Consider the following 19228-nt stretch of genomic DNA (forward strand, 5'->3'; position numbering starts at 1 on the left):
ACTGACGCTGTGAGGAGCGGAGGAGGTGGGTGGGTGTCCACGCAGCTCGCGTCAGGGTCCATCGGCACTCCCAGTCCATTCCCGGCGGGACTGCGCTGTTCTTCCCATGCACAGAGCCGACAGCAGGAGATTCAGACAACATTAATCTTCTAGGATGGAGAGAGATGACTTCACAAGGGATAAATAGAACTTTTATTTAAATAAACATTTGTGAACATCTTTATACAAATTACAAGTCCCCACACAATCCTCCAGCTCCGCTTAAGCGCCAAAGCTGCCGGGAGGGCCCTTGAGCAGATCCACCAGGATGTCGAGCAGTTGGCTGTGCTGGTGGTGCAGGTCCCCAGGGATGGCTGCCATCTCGTAGCACAGGCACGTCTCCACCATCTTGGACAGCGACACGCGGAAGTCGCGCAGGAGGCGGATGGTGTAGGAGTCCCCCTCCAGCACCAGCAGGTCACTGTCCGTCAGGGACACCGTTGCTCTCCAGCCATCATCTTGGTGGGAAGAAGGGAGGAGGTGAGAAGCAGGAAGGGTGCTGACCCGTGCTGGCTGCTCAGCCCTCTCCACTGCTGCTACACGGGTCCTCCCCACACTCACTTTAGTCCAGTCCAGCAACTCCACTGGGCCAACAGTTCCCAAGAAAACCAGACAGCACTCTGACCACACACTGGGATCCTCCCAGATTCCCACAGCAGATGACAGCGCAGCCCAACTGAGCTCAAGGGCTAGAGACCAACTGCAGCACTGCCAAAACCCCACAGGCTAAAGAGACACATCCCCAAGGAAAAGAGGGATCCTCACATGCCAGCTCAGCTCCTCCTTCCCCCGGATGATCCAGGCATAGGCCTCCAGGCTCAGCCTGCTAGGGGTTAGCTTCCTTAGCTCCCTGCAGAGCTACAGCTGGGAATAGCTCACAAACCATCACCTCCACAGCCCCACCACAGCAACACCCAGCCCACAGCAAAAGGCTTGGAAAGCCAGGAAGGCATGGCTAAGGGAAGCAGTGGAATGGCCTGCTGTGGGAGTGGGGTGCACACCTGCCAGCCCCCCCAGCCTGCTGTGGGAGTGGGGTGCACACCAGGTAGCCCCAGCAGGCTGTGGCAGCAGGTGCTGCAGCACTCACCTCGGACATGGATGTCCGTGTCGGTCATGAGCAGCACGGCCAGCGGGTGCACCTGGGAGGAATCCCGCACGAACACTCCACCGTTGGACTTCACTGCCATGAAGTAGGTCAGCCAACGGCTGTACAGCTTGGAGGCCTCCCTGCACAGGGACAGCTCTGTCAGTCACAGGTGTGCTGGCACAGGTGTCAGGGTGGTCTTGGTGTGGGGTCCACACCCTCCCATGGTCAAAGGTGTACAGGGATCACCCACCTGTTGATTGTTGACTTGTGGAGCAGAACAGTGCCGGCCTTTGTCCGATACGCATAGCTGTTGGGTTTGAACTTCCCTTGACGAGTCACTTTGCCTTGTCTCACCTGGAAGGAGAGGAGAAGCTCAAATATCTGCACAACCTGCAGGCCCTGCCCACCTGCAGTCAGCCTGATGTCCCCCACAACCACCTCTCCTATGTGTGGGAAGGGGTGATTGTGTTCCTCCACTCCCAGAAGCTCCGCTGTGTTAGCAGAGCACATTCGTGGAGTGACCAGACCTGGCAGTCACCCAACGCCAAGCAAGGGGCAGCAAACAGGAGGAAGATGCCACCCCAGGCAGCAAACAGGAGGAGAAGATGACACCTCGACAGCTCACAGACCAAGTGACAAGAACCCAAGTATGGACCTGCACGGGCTGGGGTGGCCACCCCCCATGAGTGGGGATCCAGGGACAGCACTAGAGCAGCACACAGGAGCACCGGGCAGGAAGCCTGACTTGGACATACATTCCCGAGACAGCACAAACATGGTTGGCACCTCAAGGCTTCCCTGTGCCACCTGCAGTGAGCAGCCAGCCCAAGAGAGTGATGGCAGAGCCAATACCTGGATGAGGTTGGGGCCCAGCCATAAGAACTCCTTTGACAAGTTCTTCCTCTTCACTGTACTGGTTACACACAGATGATGGCATGGTACAATCAGATGGGGATGACACCAGGAAGGCTTCATAGAGGTTCTCAGAGAACTGTTTGACAAGGCCTGGAGGGAAGAGACAGCCCCAGGGACGAGTTTCACCCTCTCCTTCATCCCATGGAATGATTAACCTCAGCAGGGCAGCACCAGCCTCAGTGGTAGGACAGGAGACCCATCCTGCCCACGGCCTCCAGGGCACACGGGGTTATACCTGCCCCCAGAAGTGCTAAAGCCAGGCCCTGCCCAGTCCAGCAGTCACCTGCCCAGTCCAGCCCATTTCTGCACCACATTCTTCATCAGTACATCAGTCTTTTCAGGGGACAGAGGGGAAAAGCAGGACCCCAAGACTCACCATTGATGAAGCGAAGGCTGGGGCCATACAGGTAATAGTCCTGCAGGTAGTTGTCCCTGGCACGGCTGTCTCTGCGCCTCAGCACCTCCTCCCAGCCTGCCACGGCCCTGACAAAGGCCAGGTGGTCGCTCCCACTCTCCCGGCTCAGCACGGCCTTGGCCTGTGACACAGACACATGTGAGACACGGAGAGCAGCCCTGGGAGGAGGACTTGAGGGTGACAGTTGATGAACGACTCAACATGAGCTGCAATGTGCACTCAGCCCAGAAACCAACTGTGTCCTGGGCTGCATCCAAAGGAGTGTGGGTAGCAGGTCAAAGGAGGTGATTCTTCCCCTCTACTCTGCTCTCATGAGACCCCACCTGGAATACTGCACACAGTTCTGGTGTTCTCAAGGACATGGAACTGTTAGAGCAAGTCCAGAGGAGGCCACAAAGGTGGTAAGAAGACTGGAGCACCTTCCCTACATGGACAGACTGAGTGAGTTGGGGCTGCTCAGCTTGGAGAAGAAAAGGTTGTATGGAGACCTTACAGCAACCTTCCAGTGTCTGAAGGGGCTACAGGGAAGCTGGAGAGGCACTCTTTGTTAAGAACTCAAGTGATAAGACAAGGAGTAATGGGGATAAATTGAAAGAGGGAAATTCAGATTAGATATTAGGAACAAGCTTTTTCCGGTCCCATGAGGGTGCTGAGACACTGGCACAGGTTGCTCAGGGAGGTTGTGGCTGCCTCAACCCTGGCAGTGTTCACAGCCAGGTTGGATAAAGCCTTGAGCAACCTGTTCTGGTGGGAGATGTCCCTGCCCAGGGCAGGGAGTTGGGACTAGATGATCTTTCAGGTCCATTCCAACCCTTTAAGATACTACAAAACTGTGTGACATGTGTCATCCCCTCCCCTCCCTGCTTCCCACCTGCCTTTGACAGGGGCTCCTCACCTTGTCCACCTCAGCACGATTCTGCAGGCTGCTGCTGAAGGGGTCTCGGGTGAGGCAGGACACAATGACGAGCAGAGGGTGGAGGCAGCGGTAGATGGAGGCCAGGACAATGGCCTTTGCCAGCCGAGGATCCGTGGAGATCTGGGCCAGGCGTTTGCCCAGGGTGGTGAGGGCTTCCCGCTGGTCCAGCACCCCTGTATCAGAGCAGTCCATCAGCTGCCAGCATGGCCAAAATGGTGGCCAGTGGCTTTGGGAGCTGCCAGGAGAACTTGCCTACTAAGCTTGGGAGATTTAGAGTGACCACCAGAAGAGGCACAAGGACAGAGGCTTGTGCTAAGCACCCGGAACCCCCAGGACTCTAACTGAGCCAAGGCTGAAGAAACAGCTGTCACAGCCACAGGGAAGTAACAAGGCCTTAGCTCTAAACTCCCCGATCACCGATTCCTTCCTTCTGCCACCCCAGCTCTGAATTCCAGATCACCATTTCCCTTCTTTCTCTGTCACCCCTTTTTTTTTTTAAACCTTGGAAAGTTCTCCCCACTTTTTGAGCAAAGCAGTATGGGGAAATAAAACAGCACAGGGAAATAAAACAGCATAAGGCATGTGGTTTGGGAAGTCCCTATCAGCTGCCACCCCCATCCAGGGACAATATTGCCCACTGTGCCCCACAGGATCCCATGCCAACTCCCACTTTCATGTTTAGACAGCAAACATGTTTTCAGGACACATTAGCTCACCAATCTCCTGCAGTAAGATCACTGCTTCGTCCACTGCTTTGATGTCAGGGCTGTCCAGAGCCTTGGAGAGAAATTCAACTGCCTGAAACACAGCAGGGGGAAGGGCAAAGGGAAAGAATGGGAATGTTTCCCATACAGGCATGTGGGAGAGCCCTCAGGAACACCCTGCAACTGTCCCAGAGCCTCAAGACTGCAACATCATTCCCTCCGCCTCCAGGGATATGAGCTCAGCCCTCTCCATTTCTTCAGTCTTCTAGACATGCTAATCTAAGGGATCTGCACATTTCCTGGTCTTAATTTCCCTAGACAGCACCACATCTAGGAAAGCAAGAACTCAGGTCAGCAGCATCTTGGGTTTCTCCTACTCATGTGTCTGGAGCTGGCACGAGGCAGGACGCATCCCGCCAGCCCCGTAGCCACGTGCTGTGCTTACTGTTTTCTCCGGCATATGGATCTTGGCTTGCACCACCAGGTTCTCCAGGGGGGTGCGCAGGATCTCTGGCACCTGGTAAGTTGGCATCTTGTCCAGGCGGCTGCGAGGGAAGAGGTGGTAGGCAAATCCCGACTGGCATCGGCCAGCACGACCGCGGCGCTGCACCACGTTCGACTTGGACACCCACACCGTTTCCAGGCAGGACACCTAGGAGAATAGAAACAGGCAGGGATGCTTTCAGTTCTGTCCTGTTCAGACCACAGAATCCCAGAATGGTTTGGTTCGGAAAGGATCTTAAAGCCCATCCAGTCCCACTCCCTGCACCTTCCACTAGCCCAGGGTGCTCCAAGCCCTGTTGACCCTAGCCTGGAACGGAACCCCTCGAGGGCCAGCCACAGCTGCTCTGGGCAACCTGTGCCAGTGCCTCATGGGCCTTATAGCCAAGAATTTCTTCCCCATATCCTATCCATCCCTGCCCTCTGACAGTGGGAAGCCATTCCCCTTGTGCTATCAACTCCATATCCTTATCCAAAGTCCCTCTCTTTGCACCTTTCCACCCAGGGCACAGCCCTCAGACTCCTCACAACTGATCCACGATCCTGCTAAAGGGCCAGGCAAGCCTTTCCCACTCTCCTGCCTCTTGCAGTGCTGGTCTCTATCCAGCAGCAGCATTGGGAAGTCCAGGGCTGCTCAGGGCATGGATGAGACCCTGATGCCACCTGCTGGACACCTGTCCCGGGTCCCCATCACGAGGCTCACCAGGACCCCCCACACCAGCCCTGCCACAGGGTGTTTTGAACCACTGGGCAAATATGAGAGGGTTGGATTTAAGCCAGAACTCATCCAACTGTGAGTCACCACCCAGCCCTGGGAGACGGTGTCCTAGAACAAGGGCAGTGGGATGCAGACAGAATTCCTTCTTCCAAGACCAACAGCAGCACAGCTGCCTTCACCTTGTTATGAACGTGTGTGTATGGATGAGTTTTCTAACAGCTCAGGGCTGTCCTGCAAGAGGCTTTTGTTGAAACGATAGAAAAAGGCTGAAAGCACACAGAAAAGCTACAGAAATTCCATAGTGTAAGAGAGCTAGGAAGGGAGTAGGATTTGCCTTAAATTTCTTTGAGGACACCGGATTTTTGCCTGTTGTGCAGAAGCCGATGGAGAGCCTACCATAGAGGAAAAATGTTTTCACTGTTAGGGTGGTCAGGTACTGGAATGTTGCCCAGGGAGGTGGTGGAGTCACCATCCCTGGAGGTGTTCAAGAAACATCTGGATCTGGTGCTGGAAGATATGATTTAGGAGTTACAGCACAGTGGTAGGTTAATAGCTGGACTTGATGATCTTGATCCTAACACTGAAGAGTCAAAACACTTCACCCAAACAGGGACACAGCATCCATGTCCCAAGGGCCAAATGGGAAGCAGCTCCATCATGCCATTAATGGCACCTCACATGCTGCTCTGAAAACAACCTGCACCTCCAGTGTGTCCCAAATGCACCACAGGCAAGAGAGCAGCAGTACCTTGGTCTTTAGGTCGTAGCGTTCCTCCTTGTGTGTGCCACTGTCCACCACATGGACGATGTCGTTGATGGTGATGGAGGTCTCAGCGATGTTGGTGGCCAGGACAATCTTCCTGACACCAGGTGGAGGTCTCTGGAAGATGTTCTGCTGGTCCATCATGGGGATGTTGGAGTGCACTGGGAAATCAAACCAGTGTCAGTCCCTCCTGGCTGAGCTGGGCAGAGATTCTCAGCCTCCCTGTACCATCACCTCCCACTTCCAGAAACAGGAGGCAGGAATGGGGATACCACCTGTCAATGTTTATTGTCAGCAGTTTCCTGCCAGCCAGACCCCAGAAAAAAATCTTCTACACACCATTTGTGAAGGTCTCCATTTCAGTTGCTTCAAGCTATGGCTCAGCAGCAGTAGGAGCTCTGCTCGCCCCCTGTCCCAGAGGCTGGTGGCACCCCTGGAATATCCCCAGCAGAAGTCCCACTCCTTCCCACAGTCCAGTTCTGTAGCTACCCCTCCTCAAAAGTTCCCTGGGGCAGGAGAATGGGGTGTCCTCACTACCATGTGGGTTCACTTGGTCAGAAATGGTTGTCAGCAAGGGCCTGTGGCTGTCCTCTATCACCTATACACCCTGTTACAGGCCAGTGACATAAAGACATTACCAGCAGGAGCAGAAAAGAGTAGGAGAGCACAAGAACACACAGTTTTTCCAACACCTGCATTTATTTGCAGCTGAGCTCTCACAGCTCTGCTCCTGCCTGGCCTTGTCTGACACTGAATAGGGAGGACTGCTAAAAACCAAAAATGCCAAACCCCTCACGGCCTTGCAGAGCAAAACTGGCTTTGTTATAAAATTCCCTCCTGGGATAAGGAATGTTAAATCTACTAATCAAAGCTGAGCTCCAGAATCCACCTGCATCCCTAGGAACAGGTCCTGAGGACTTTTTTCTGTGCAGACTCAGTGTGCAACTACAGCAGTGCAGAACTGAGCTGCTTCCCCCTTGCCTAGTCCCAAATTGCTGGAGGCAAAGGGGAAGCCAGTTTGTTTTGATCAAGTACAGGTCTGGACAGCCTTTGCCAGGAGGAGTTACTCATGCTTAGCACACACAATTACACAACAGGTACATCAAAGCATACAAGCTCTGTATCAGAGTGCAAAGCTGAAGGGGCTCATAGAGCCCACTGTCCCAGGATTCTCCTGGATCCTGGGAAGCAAGGGGCTGACCCTGCCCTCTTACCTGGCAGGACGAGGTACCGGTTGTTCTGTGAGCCCAACATCTCCAGCAGCCGCTGCTGCACTCCTTTAATCTCCTGCCAGCCAGGGAGGAAGCAGAGGATCCCACCTAGAACACAAGAGTTAAGAACACATGACCTTGGAATCTAAGCATTATCCCCAGCTCGAGTCACAGGTTTTCAAGGCAGAAAGCAACCAGTCTAGCTGGAGTTTGAGAGTCAATACCTATGAGCTTAGAAACACTTAAAGCTCTTGCAAGTCATCCCAGAGCCCTGACTTCTTCCCAAAAACATCACCTTCCAGGCAAAGATAGTTAACAGGGATGGGGCTCCAACAGAGACAGATAACTGTGCAGCACAAGGCTGGAAATGCTGGAGCACAGGCAAGTCCTGCCCTTCACCCCTGGGAACACGAGGACATTGAGGACTCAGATGTCGTCTTAGCCAAAGACTTGGAATTTGCTTGTGCCTCAAGACCACCTGGACCAACAGGAATTCAAGGAGGCCTTGCCCAGAGGCTCAGCACTGTGGTTTCTCTGCAAAGGGTCTATAGGGTTCACTTTTGTCTCCCTCCAGCAAAAGAAAAGACTGAGGAGGCAAGGCAGAACCTACCTGGCTCTCCATGGGCATCAATCTGGAGGACGAGGTCAGTGATCAGGTCAAGATCAAGGACACACTCATCATCTGATTGCTGGATAGAACAGGACACATGCAGGTGAGTGAGAGACAGTCTAGCAGAGAGCACAGAGGCAACAGCCTCCAGAGCTACTTCTGGACACAGCAAATGCCTGTACTTTGGACAGCCTACCCAGCGCTTGGAGCCAGGAACCTTAGGAGCCTGGTGTTTACTCCATCTGGAACCTGCTCTGGTCACAATTACTGCCAGTTCCCTCTGCTGTGCAGTGAGAATAGGCAGCCTCTTCCCACTCTCCAGATTTGGAAGCTGAGCTTTGTGCACCTTTGCTGAACAGCACCTCAAAGTCACATGACATTTCTGGAGACAAAATTGTGCCATATGCACCTGGGACTTCAAATCTACCAGGCACCAAGCAGCAGCTTTTGTATCTCTCTTGCAACAGACCCATCAGGCCAGCTTAAAGAGCTCAGGGGAAAATCCCAGCCACATCAGACACAGGAGAAATGCCTTGAAGGCAATGGGACACCCCAAGTCAGTTTGCTGATGATCCAGGACTGGGAGAAGTGGCTGATACTCTAGACAGTTGCTCAGCCACAGGGAGAGACCTCTCCAGGCAGGAGAAACAGGCTGAGAGCTTCCAGACCAGCAGATTGGACCAGAAAACGTCTGGAGGTCCTGGCCAAACTCAACATTTGACTTCATGACCCACCACTGCCCTAAGATTACTCACAGCACAGAGTATATGTCTGGAGGGCATTTTCCAGAGGAACAGTTGGACTAGCTGCAAAAAGCAGCTATCAGGGAATTCAGTCATGCAGGACAGTGAGCACTGAGGTGAATGGAGTGCTGGAAGCCACAACCATCCTAGTCTTGGACCAGGCTGGCACAGCATGTGCAAACATTCCAGTCTGCATCTGTGTCTCGAGAGACACACAACAATTGAGCTCTCAGCTTACTCAAACATTAAACTTCACACTAAAGGGGGACAAAAGTAACCTGACCCCAATCTGAAGTCATCTAAGTTGACGTCACCTCATGAGGGCTGACACAGAATTAAAGCTGAGCAAAGACTGTCCAACAACCACAGGGAAGTGGGACCAGTTCCAGGCCCAAACTCTTCCCTGCTGATACGCCTCAAGTCAGTGCCATATCCAAGGGGAACAGCTTACCCACCACACTACACACCCACCTTGATCTCGTAGTGCCGGTGTCTGTGCCGGCCCAGCTTGGCCAAGATCTCCTCCAGATAGTACTCCTTCACTGGGTACATGAACCCTGGCACCTTGACCACAGGGCAATCCCCAAAGTAGTGGGAGAAGCGCTGGTTATCCCCTGTGGCACTCATCAGGACCAGGCGCAGGTCGGGGTTCAGCTTCTGGATGCCCTTGAGCAGGATGAGCAGGAAATCCGTGTTGACATCTCGCTCATGGACCTCATCGACCACAACGTGGCTGACACCCTCCAGGCTGGGATTGCCCTGCAGCTTCCTCAGCAGGATTCCCACAGTGCAGAAGAGCAGGGCTCCTCCCCGGGCAGGTGGTTTGCTCTCCAGTCGCACCTGGTAGCCCACGTTCTTCCTCATGTTGGGCCCCAACTCTTGTGCCACGCGCTGGGCAACAGAGATGGCACTGATCCTCCTGGGCTGGGTGATCACCACATTGCAGCGGGCACCACGCCCCTCCAGGATGTAGTGTTCCAGGAGGAGCTGGGGGATCCTCGTGGTTTTCCCACAGCCTGTATCTCCTGCTATTACCACCACAGGGTTCTGCTCAATGGCTGACAGGATGGTGTCCTTGTGAGGATCTACTGGCAGTGGGTGGTTCTCCTGCCAGGAGGCTCCTCTCCTTTTCCAGAGGGCCAGAAGGTTCTGGCTAAGGCGCACTTCCTCTGCTTCCAACATGGGTATGTATGTCTTCCCTGTTATTGCATCACTTATCGCACCGGATTCCTTGGTCAGGTTCATCATGTCATCAGCAATCCGGGGCCTGGATTCCCTGATGTCCACAGGATACTGGGAGAGATGGAGAGAGTTGACAGGGACACACAGACTATTAGTACCAGTCCTGAGAAGGACAGAAACAAGTGCTTGGCACACACTCAGCCAGCCTGGCTTTGCCATGACCATGAAGCTCTGCCAAGGTTTTAGGTAACAACCTGTACTTTCCTTGTTGCCTACCCTATTTTAAGAGGGGTATTAGTGCTGATGCCTGAACTGACAAGCACAAAGCAGTAACTTAAGCTCTCCCATCAGTGGCTGCTGCAGGCAAGCAATGCAACAGCCCCTCAAAGACAACTTTTGGAAACTATCAAGTTACACCACCACCTTCCCTCCCTCAGGAGGCCCAGACATGGAACTTACACAAAACATAAGCCAGAAATATTCTTTCTTGACAAAAGAAAAAAACCACAAGTCCCAGACCACACAGGAAGAACTAAAAAGAGCAACAACAGGTCAGGAATTGTCTAGAACATGAATCAAAGCACTGGCCCAGATGTTGGCAGGATTCAGCCACAATGAAAACTTTTGGATTCAGCCTTAGGGTCACAAAGCCTTCCCCAGACAAGGCCACTGCCCAGGAAGGGTCTCCCTTCCCCAAAGGGCAGCAGAGACTGATCAAGTTTTGTGGCAACAATCCAGCCATGAATTCCCTCAGTGTTTTGACATGAAGCTTTCCAACATGTGTAATTCCTGAAGTGAACTGGGACCAGGTGATCCTGAGGGAGCTGAGTGAGCCTTACATGGTTCAGGTAGTTCTCGATCTTGCGCAGGGTGGCTTCAGGGACCTTGATGTGACAGGGCTTCCTCTGGTTCTCCCCCAGCTCCCGAAGGGAAGTCATGTTGTACATGGCATGGCTCAGGGGGTTGTTGTTCTTGTCCACCAAGCCAAGGCTCTGCAAGGGAGAGGCAAACACCACCATCAGGCATGAGACTGCTGCACACCAAGCGCTGGTGCATGGAGCATATGGATTCTACATGTTTGGATAGGTTAACTCCTTACCATCCCAAATCCATCACTTCCTGTTCTTCCTGGTTTTCTTGCCACAGCAAGAAACAAGACATGATCCCACCTCAACTCTGGTGAAACAGATATGCTAGAGTCGACTGCTACCTGCCCTGGACACAACATTTGCCAAGAGGGTCTTAAACAGACCCAGTGGAGCAACAGCAGTCATGACTGTACCTGACAAAACCCTCTTGTATCTCCCTTGCTATGATTCTGGCATTTTGTGAATTCCAAGGTTTGTAAATACAAGTTTATTAAAACATTAGTATATAAAGTATTATTTTTTTTAAAGTCTGAGATCAGAAAGTTTCAGGCATCATCCCATCAGGCTCAAACACAGTAAGCCAGGTGGAAGGAGCCTCTCTATCCATAGGCACATGAGATATGGGATGCAGGAGCCAAGCATCCTCACCTTCAGCTTCTGACAGGCCAGAGCTGCTGCTTTGTTTTCTGCCTCCACCTTGCGTCGGCCCTTGGCAGCGAAGGTCATAGGGCAGGGCCAGCGCAGCGTGAGCTTGCAGATCTTGGTCTTGGTGCCTACTGTACGGAACTGCATGTACTCCTGAAAGCACAGAATACCATCAGATTGCACAGATTATCCTGAGCTGGGAGGGATCCACAAGGATCATCAGAGATCCAACTCCCAGTCCCGCACAGGACACTGCAACAATCCCACCATGCCCTCGAGAACATTGTCCAAACACTTCTTGAGCTTCATGAGGCTTGGGGCCATGACCACTGCCCTGGGGAGCTGTTCCAGTGCCCAAACACCCTCTAGGGGAAAATCCTTTTCCCAATATCCAACCTAAACCTCTCCTGACACAGCACCAGCCATTCCTTCAGGTCCTGTCACTGGTCAGTGCTGCCCCTCATGAGGAAGCTGCAGACCCTGATGAGGTCTGTCTTCAGTCTCCCTCTCCAACTCAACAGAAGAAGGTCCCTCAGCTGTTCCTCATGTGCCTTTCCCTCCAGACCCTTCATGGCTTTTTCTGTTCTATTTTGTTTGGGTGTTTGTTGGATTTGTTTTAACAGAGCACTAGAATTTTACTGCACCGAATTCCACCTCCAGCCCACAAGGCACTGGCTAAGCAGAAGGGAGAGCAGAGATCTGTGTGGGGAGCATCCCTGAGAGGCTTCGGGGCAGAGCACAGCTCCTGTTTGCTAAACACACGAGCTCTGGGAAGGAGGTGGGTGACACATTCTGTGGAGGAGGATCACCAGATATTGGCAAGGGTCAAGTTGCGCAAAGATTCTGTCAGCACAGAAATTACACATTGCTCCCAGAACACAAACTTGGGTTTGTTGCAGATACATGAGGAAATGAACCTTAGGAAAGACTTGCCTTCATTCAGACAGCAGCTCCTCCATCGCCCTGGCCTCAAGGAACAACATTCCTCATGCTTCTGTTATGACATTCCCTCAGTTCTCACCACAAAGTCTTTCCCTTGCTCTTCAGGCTGATTTTTCTAGGCTTGGTTCTAACTTCCCTCCTCTCCCCAGTTCTGCTGCCCAAACAGAGCATCCAAAGTGATTCCTGTTGGAGCCTTTGAGCTTCATCCCTGGCAGGCATCAGACAGCACCTTACCTTGACTGTGGAAGAAGAGGTTGCAATCTGAATCACTTGGGCCAGGAGATTTTTGGGCAGTGGGAACTGTGTGAGGGCACGGATGGCAGTGTTGTCGTCCGTCATCTCAATGGAACTCCCTCCTCGGCTGGATGGCAGAGAAGAAGAGTTTGATGTACTAACACCCACTCTGTGCTCAGACCTACCTCACTTCAACTGTGCTACATAGTTAAAGCACAGATAATTTTGGTCCCCTGCAGAGCCAAGCTGTATCTTGCTACTAAAACCTGTCCCAGAACAATCACCTAGCAGAGTCACACAGCAACCAAACCTTTACACCAAGGTTACAAACCAGACAGCAACCACAGACTTAATGCATAAATAATTCTGAATCCACAGAGCTTCCCTAAAAACAACCACCACCATCAGATCCTGACAGATCTTGCCCCTGCTGACTACTAAAAATCTGGCATTTGTGCTCATAAAACATGAAGTCAAGCAAGAAACTATGATGATGGAAAGGAGCAGATTTAATGCCCACAAAACCAGGGTGGCCAAAACTAGGTCTAAGTGCATACACACCATTTCTGGGAATGGAAATCTTTAGGCACAGAGGAATAAGGCAGCTAACAAGACCTGCAGCAGTCTCTCCAAAGGGACAGGCTCCAGGGAAGAAGCCTCTGTGTGTGTGTTCCATGTGATGGCGGCAAGGAACAAGCCCAGGCTGCCCCACCATTGCTCACAAAGAGAATGGTACAGCAGTTGGTGTTTGGCCCATCTACAGGCCCCACCAGCAGTGTGGGGAGCTGCAGCTCAACTCTAAGGATCACCTACAGGGAAAAACCTCCCTTCCCTCTGCCTTGGATCAGCAGCTCTGAGACAGACCCACCTTGCGTCTCTGCCTGGAGTCCGAGCGTCCTGGTGCGCCATGGGCAGGTAATCCGTAACATCGATTGCTTCCTCCTCCAGCTCTCCTTCCTCCAGTTCCCCTTCCTCCAGCTCCCCTTCTTCCAGCTCTTCTCTCCTCATGGCTTTAGGCATCCTGCCCTGCTCCATGGGCTGGATGGAATCGTCCGGCTCCATGCGCCGCCAGCAGGTGGACAGGTCGGCGAGGGAAGGGCCGGACTTGGAGCGCCATTTGCCCTCGGAGCACCAGCGCTCATCGGGACAGCCCAGCTGGTCAGCCAGCAGCCGGTACTTGGCAGCATCAAAGAGCTCATTTCGGGGCCCCAGCAACCCCCAGCCCTGCAGCAGACACACACACACACACACACAGGTAACTGAGGGGAACCAACACACCTGGTCAGGGAGAGAAGGGGAGGAGCCCTTCACTTCCCATGGAGAAAGAGAAGGAGCAAGTCCAGAGGAGGACATGAAGCTGAGAAGAAGACTGGAGAACCTTCCCTACATAGACAGGCTGAGAAACTTGGCGCTGTTCGGTCTGGAGAAGAGAAGGTTGCGTGAAGACCTCACAGTAACCTTCCAGGATCTGGTGGGGTTCCAGGGAAGCTCGAGAGTGACTCTTGGTTAGGAACTGGAGTGACAGGACAAGGAGTAATGGGGATAAGCTGAAAGAGGAAGATCTAGATTAGATCTTAGGAAGAGGTTTTTTCCTGTGAGGGTGGTGAGACACTGGCACAGGTTGCTCAGGGAGGTTGTGGCTGCCCCAACCCTGGCAGTGTTCCAGGTTGGATAGAGCCTGAAGCAACCTGGTCTGGTGGGAGGCATCCCTGCCCAGGGCAGGGGGTTGGGACTAGATGATCTCTAAGGTCCATTCCAGCCTCCTAACAGTCTATATTTCTATGAAAAAGGACTTTCAGGGACTTTCAAATTTCCTCCTGCTATTATTTCTTATGAAAGGGAATGTGGTCTCTCCCCTCACTTCCCACAGCACAGTTCTTAGCCCCACACGGCTTATTAGGAAAGGGAGGCCAAGATTTATTGGGATTTTACAAATTCTTGGCTATATTTACCATCATCAAGTTTTGAAACCACCCGTAGTGCACAAAATGCATCTTTTTGGAAAGACTAAACTACCACAATCTGGGATAACATGAGAATTCAGGGAATGGCTCATCTCCTTCCATTTCCCAGGAACAGCTGTTTCTATAAGCAGCAGCAAAACCTCCCCAATGCAGCAGTTTCTGAAACAGACTAGCAGTAACAGAGAACTGTTCTACCATCCAGATTTAGGGCTGAAGCTCAGCCAAAACCCCAGCCATGCAGAACACACCAAGTCTCACCATATCACTGCAATAAAACTTCTATCTTTATTTTTAACAGAAGTTACAGCTCTAGGCCTCTCAATGCCCAACGCAGGGCCAGGGTTGTATTATTTTGTGCTGTGAGAGAGCCTAAGACAGCAAGAATACACCTGGCTGCTGCTCTGCTCAAAGTCACTGCATTCAGACACTCTGCCCTGTTAGGCACTATTAATTTTCTTGAACTGATGACTTTTAAAGCACCATTTGTAGCTATTTCTACACTTATAATCACACAAGGCCTCCCATCACGAGGGTCTTCTGACAGGTTCCAGGTTTAGCTGGCAAAGCACCAGTTAAAGCTTTGTGTGCCCTGTGGTTTCAGGCTGTTGGGGTTCAAGTTCTAAACTAAACTTTAGCCATTTCCAAAATGTCGGGAAAAGTGTCAGTAGGATATTTTGTCCTTTTAAAACTTCCAGTCTCAAAGAAAGCTAGGAACAGTGCTTGGCTAGGGAGGATAAAGCCAGCATGTATTTCCACTGGACACTGACTGAGGTGGAACAAATCAGTGAGTGAAATGAGTTTTGCTGATCACAGGATTGAAGGAACCAGCCTGAGCCGAAGAACCTGAGCTCTCACACTGCCTTTCTGAACACCTCAAGGCTGGTTATTGCCTAATACAGCTTTCTGGATCTGCAAGCAAATCAAAAGCCCTCTCTTATTGTTAGATATCCACAGCATCTTCTCTAGGCTCCTTAGCAGGAACATATCGTTGTTCCCATTGCACAGACCAAAGGGAAACTCCAAAACCAAACTCACTTGCTCAAGGGAACAAAGTCAGTGGTAGAGCTGGAGACAAAACTGCATCTTATTCTCAGCTATCAAACACCTTCAAGGGGGACCTTTGTAACTGTACTGGCCCTGTCTGATACTGGCTGTGCACACATCGACCACTTCCAGCCATAAGTAAGTGGCAAATCAGCATAACTTTCAGAGTAATAGTAAAACTGAACATGCAATTGCCACACTGTGGCTTAGAGAAGAGGAAACAAGAGACTCTGAAGGTCGTACAACTGCAAGCACACAGGTGGGTCTGGGAGAAGGGTGAGTTAGTGAACAGAAACACCCACACCGGAGGAAAGGTCTACACACTGTAGATTCTGAGACTAAGAGAGAAGCTGATTAAGGTCCAGGACATAAGGAACAAGGACCAGGACTCACAGAATGAGTGAGTTCATGCCCGGCTGAGCAAGCGAGCTTTTAAGCTCAAATGGGTTCAGAGTCAAGATTTCCCCCTCTACCCCTGACTAAGACAGGCCAACTAAAAGAGTGAATAAAGAGAGGTAAAAGCCAGCAATCACATCACCAGAACAGGCCAGGCCTGCACACCCCAAGGCTTGCCTCTTCAGGCTGAAGAGGAACACAGCTCACCTTGAAGAGCTGACAGGCTGCAGCTGCTGCCTGCCGCTCTGCATCAATCTTCTTGGTCCCATAGCCTTCCACCTCCACGTTCTTAGGCCATTTTATGTGTAGAGTGACTTTCTGAAAAGCAAAGACAACCAGTACAGTGAGCCAGCAGAGGACAAGCTCTCCTCTCCACCAGGAACACACCCACTTCAACCATCTCTGAACTCCAGGCAAAGAGGAGAAATACAGAATGCACAAAGTGCCTTCATGGGAAGCTCCACTCCAGGAGCACATCAGGAAAAGCCTGAGCAGGGGATAGAGGTGCCACAGCCCCACAGAAGCTGCGGGGCTGAGCCAGGCTGAGGTCCAGCACAGCACCACACACGCCAGGCTGCAGTGTCACAGCATGACAGCTCCAAGGAATTACTGCCAAGAGCTCATTACATGAACAATTCCATTCAGGGACTGTTCCTGTGTACACTGCAGCACACCAGACCATGCCTGAGAGCAACACGCCCTCTCCAACATGTTTCCGGTGCCAATGACAAGCAAATCTTCCTAACTGCTTCCTTATTGTAGCTGAACTGGCAGCACACTGCCCCTCAGTTCCAGAGGGAGCTGCAGGAGTCACTGGGCACATGAGGACTCAGCTCCAGCCCAACTACAGCACCACCAGAACTCCTCTGATAGCAGCACAGCTGAATGGGAGCAACTCAAAACCCGCAGAAGCAAAGAATGCTGAAAGCATTTTTTCATTTTTTTCAAGAGAACCCTGTCCTCTTGAAAAAATTACTCCAAATCCAGAACTCACTCTCCTCCTGGCCCTGCAAGGCTCAAAGAGGGAAAAGCCTAAGGAATTATCTCCTGTTTCTGCAGCAAAGATGAAAGGTGGCATTTAGATCTGCCGGGAAAACCCCACCTCTGAGGCTGGAGAAAAGGCTCCTGACTTCCCACCAGCCTGCCCCTGGCTGGCTGCCCACCTGCCAGCTGAACCTCATCCCAAAGCAGGAAATTGCTATGGATTTTGCCTTGGGCTCTGCAGGAAAAGGCACAAACCTGCTGAGAAAAGAGTTGTCTCATGAAGGCCAAGTTATTGGTGCTTACAAAAACCCCTCGCTCACTTCCAACCCAGAGCTCTCCAGCTTGTCTCGCCTGTCCTGTCCCACACACTTGCCAGGTTGTTGTTTTTTGGGTTTTCAGCCCTCATTTTCTCCAAGAGCACCTTAATTGTTTTCCTGGTTTCGTTTTTTGGTTTAATGCAAAGTTATCCTCAACATTCATCTATTTAAGTGCTAACAAGAATGTGAACTGATTACACAAACTCAAACAATGAGGCACTGGCTATGGTATTCCAAAATTTAAGCTAGGAATCTGCTCTACAGCTTGAGGAAAAGCAAGAAAAACACAAATAATGAAGAACTCTAAAGTAACCATTACTAATGTATCCCCTGAAATTCAGGGATGCTTGAAAAGGACATGGCAATAAAAACTGCCTGGGAAATTTTAGACAGAATGTTAGTGGGAAATGTTAATTCATCTGAACTGAGTACTTTCCTGGAATGGAATTTGCAGTTAAAACTTCAGCTGGAAAGGGTTTTCAGCTCTGGAATGAGAGCTGGGGTGGGGCAAAAGGAGGCAAAGCCTTGAGCACGGAGCACCTGTTAGGTAAGAATCCCTGCTCAGTTTACAGCATGGATCCAGATCCCACTGAGAGCTCAAACTACCTGAAAAACTGCTTGCTTGGAATTCCACTACTTCATTTAACAAAAAAACAGAATCTGTTTCATTTTGCCCTAAAGAGCATTAGAAGCCTCCCTCCACTGCAAACAAATCCTTCTCTTCTGGTGGCAATTGGACATTTTAGGCTTTGGCATTTGTTCTATTGGCATCTACAACTGAATCCTACTAAGGCCTAACTACAGCACTAAAATGTTCCTTTTCTGGGGCAGCAAGGCACCTTTAAGCACATTTAAGCACAGACTATGTGTCTTTCTGCTGAGAAACGCCAGAAAAGCATCCATCCTTCCACACACTAAAAGAGGGAAGAGAGCACCTGCCTTTGGACACCTACTAAAGCACATGGAAGTTAGGTTAAATAGGAAGAAGTGAGAATATTTAATGTTGGAGAGATTAGCACACAACTTTTATGTGGAATTAAAACACTTCTATTATTTTTTTTTTTTTTTGCTAGAAAAGTTTACTTCCAGGATAGCAGTTTTGTGGCTCCCTTCCCACTACATGTCCAACACATCCACAGGATTACCTTTTTCCTTGGCCCATTAGTGTGGATGTACACCAGCTTGTCCCTCGCATGGGAAATGCCCAGGGCTCGTCCAATCACACTGTTGAGCAAGTTTTTAGGCTGTGGAAATTCCTTTAATAAGTCTCTGGAATCTGGAAAAAAAACAAAGAGGAACTAAATCTCTTACAATTCCTGTGCAATCCTGTTCAAAGACAGGTTTGAACACCTGCTTCACACAGCTTTGGGAGCATCTGTGTCTCAGAGGTTATGGAGCAGGAAGTAAGCAGAGGCGTTCAGTGTTTCACCTACAACATCTCCAGGCACCAGCAAAATCACAGAATCATAGAGGCTGGAAAAGTTGGATCATTGAGTCCAACCTGTGGCCCACACCACTTTGTCAACCACACCTGAGCACTAAGTGCCACATCCAGTTTGTCCTTGAACACCTCCAGGGATGGTGACTCCACCACCTCCCTGGACAGCCACTTCCAATGCCTGACAGCCCTTTCCAGGAAGAAATTCCTCCTGATGGCCAACCTGAATCTCCCCTGGCACAGCTTGAGGCTCTTCCCTCTTGTGCTGTCCCTTGTTCCCTGGAGCAGAGCCTAACCCCACCTGGCTGCACCTCCTGTCAGGGAGTTGTAGAGAGTGAGAAGGTCACCCTGAGCCTCCTTTTTTCCAGGCTGAGCCCTCCCAGCTCCCCCAGGCCCTTCCCCAGACACTCTCCAGCCCCTCAACGTCCTTCCTGTCGTGAGGAGCCCAGAACTGCCCCAGGACTGGAGGTGCCTCAGCAGTGCCAGCACAGGGGACAGGCACTGCCCTGGGCCTGTGCCCACACCACGGTGACACATGCCAGGTGCCACTGGCCTTTCTGACTACCTGGGCACATGTCCAGCTGCTGTCAC

At 51.5% G+C, this 19228-nt stretch overlaps 1 protein-coding gene across 1 annotated transcript; it reads right to left on the minus strand.

The window, feature by feature from the left end:
- Positions 1 to 24: 24 nt before the first annotated feature.
- On the minus strand, positions 25 to 18471 carry DHX30 (DEAH (Asp-Glu-Ala-His) box helicase 30). Its single transcript, XM_009078337.1, is given in 19 exon segments — positions 25 to 497; positions 1127 to 1266; positions 1377 to 1480; positions 1979 to 1994; positions 1996 to 2131; positions 2418 to 2577; positions 3352 to 3545; positions 4089 to 4170; positions 4522 to 4728; positions 6044 to 6219; positions 7273 to 7377; positions 7880 to 7958; positions 9094 to 9915; positions 10644 to 10796; positions 11322 to 11471; positions 12495 to 12621; positions 13363 to 13718; positions 16106 to 16216; positions 18345 to 18471. Coding segments are annotated over 17 exon segments (3081 nt in total). The 5' UTR covers positions 13557 to 13718; positions 16106 to 16216; positions 18345 to 18471; the 3' UTR covers positions 25 to 261.
- Positions 18472 to 19228: the final 757 nt, after the last annotated feature.

The sequence above is a fragment of the Acanthisitta chloris genome, unplaced genomic scaffold (assembly GCF_000695815.1).
Source record: "Acanthisitta chloris isolate BGI_N310 unplaced genomic scaffold, ASM69581v1 scaffold9217, whole genome shotgun sequence".
NCBI lineage: Eukaryota > Metazoa > Chordata > Aves > Passeriformes > Acanthisittidae > Acanthisitta > Acanthisitta chloris.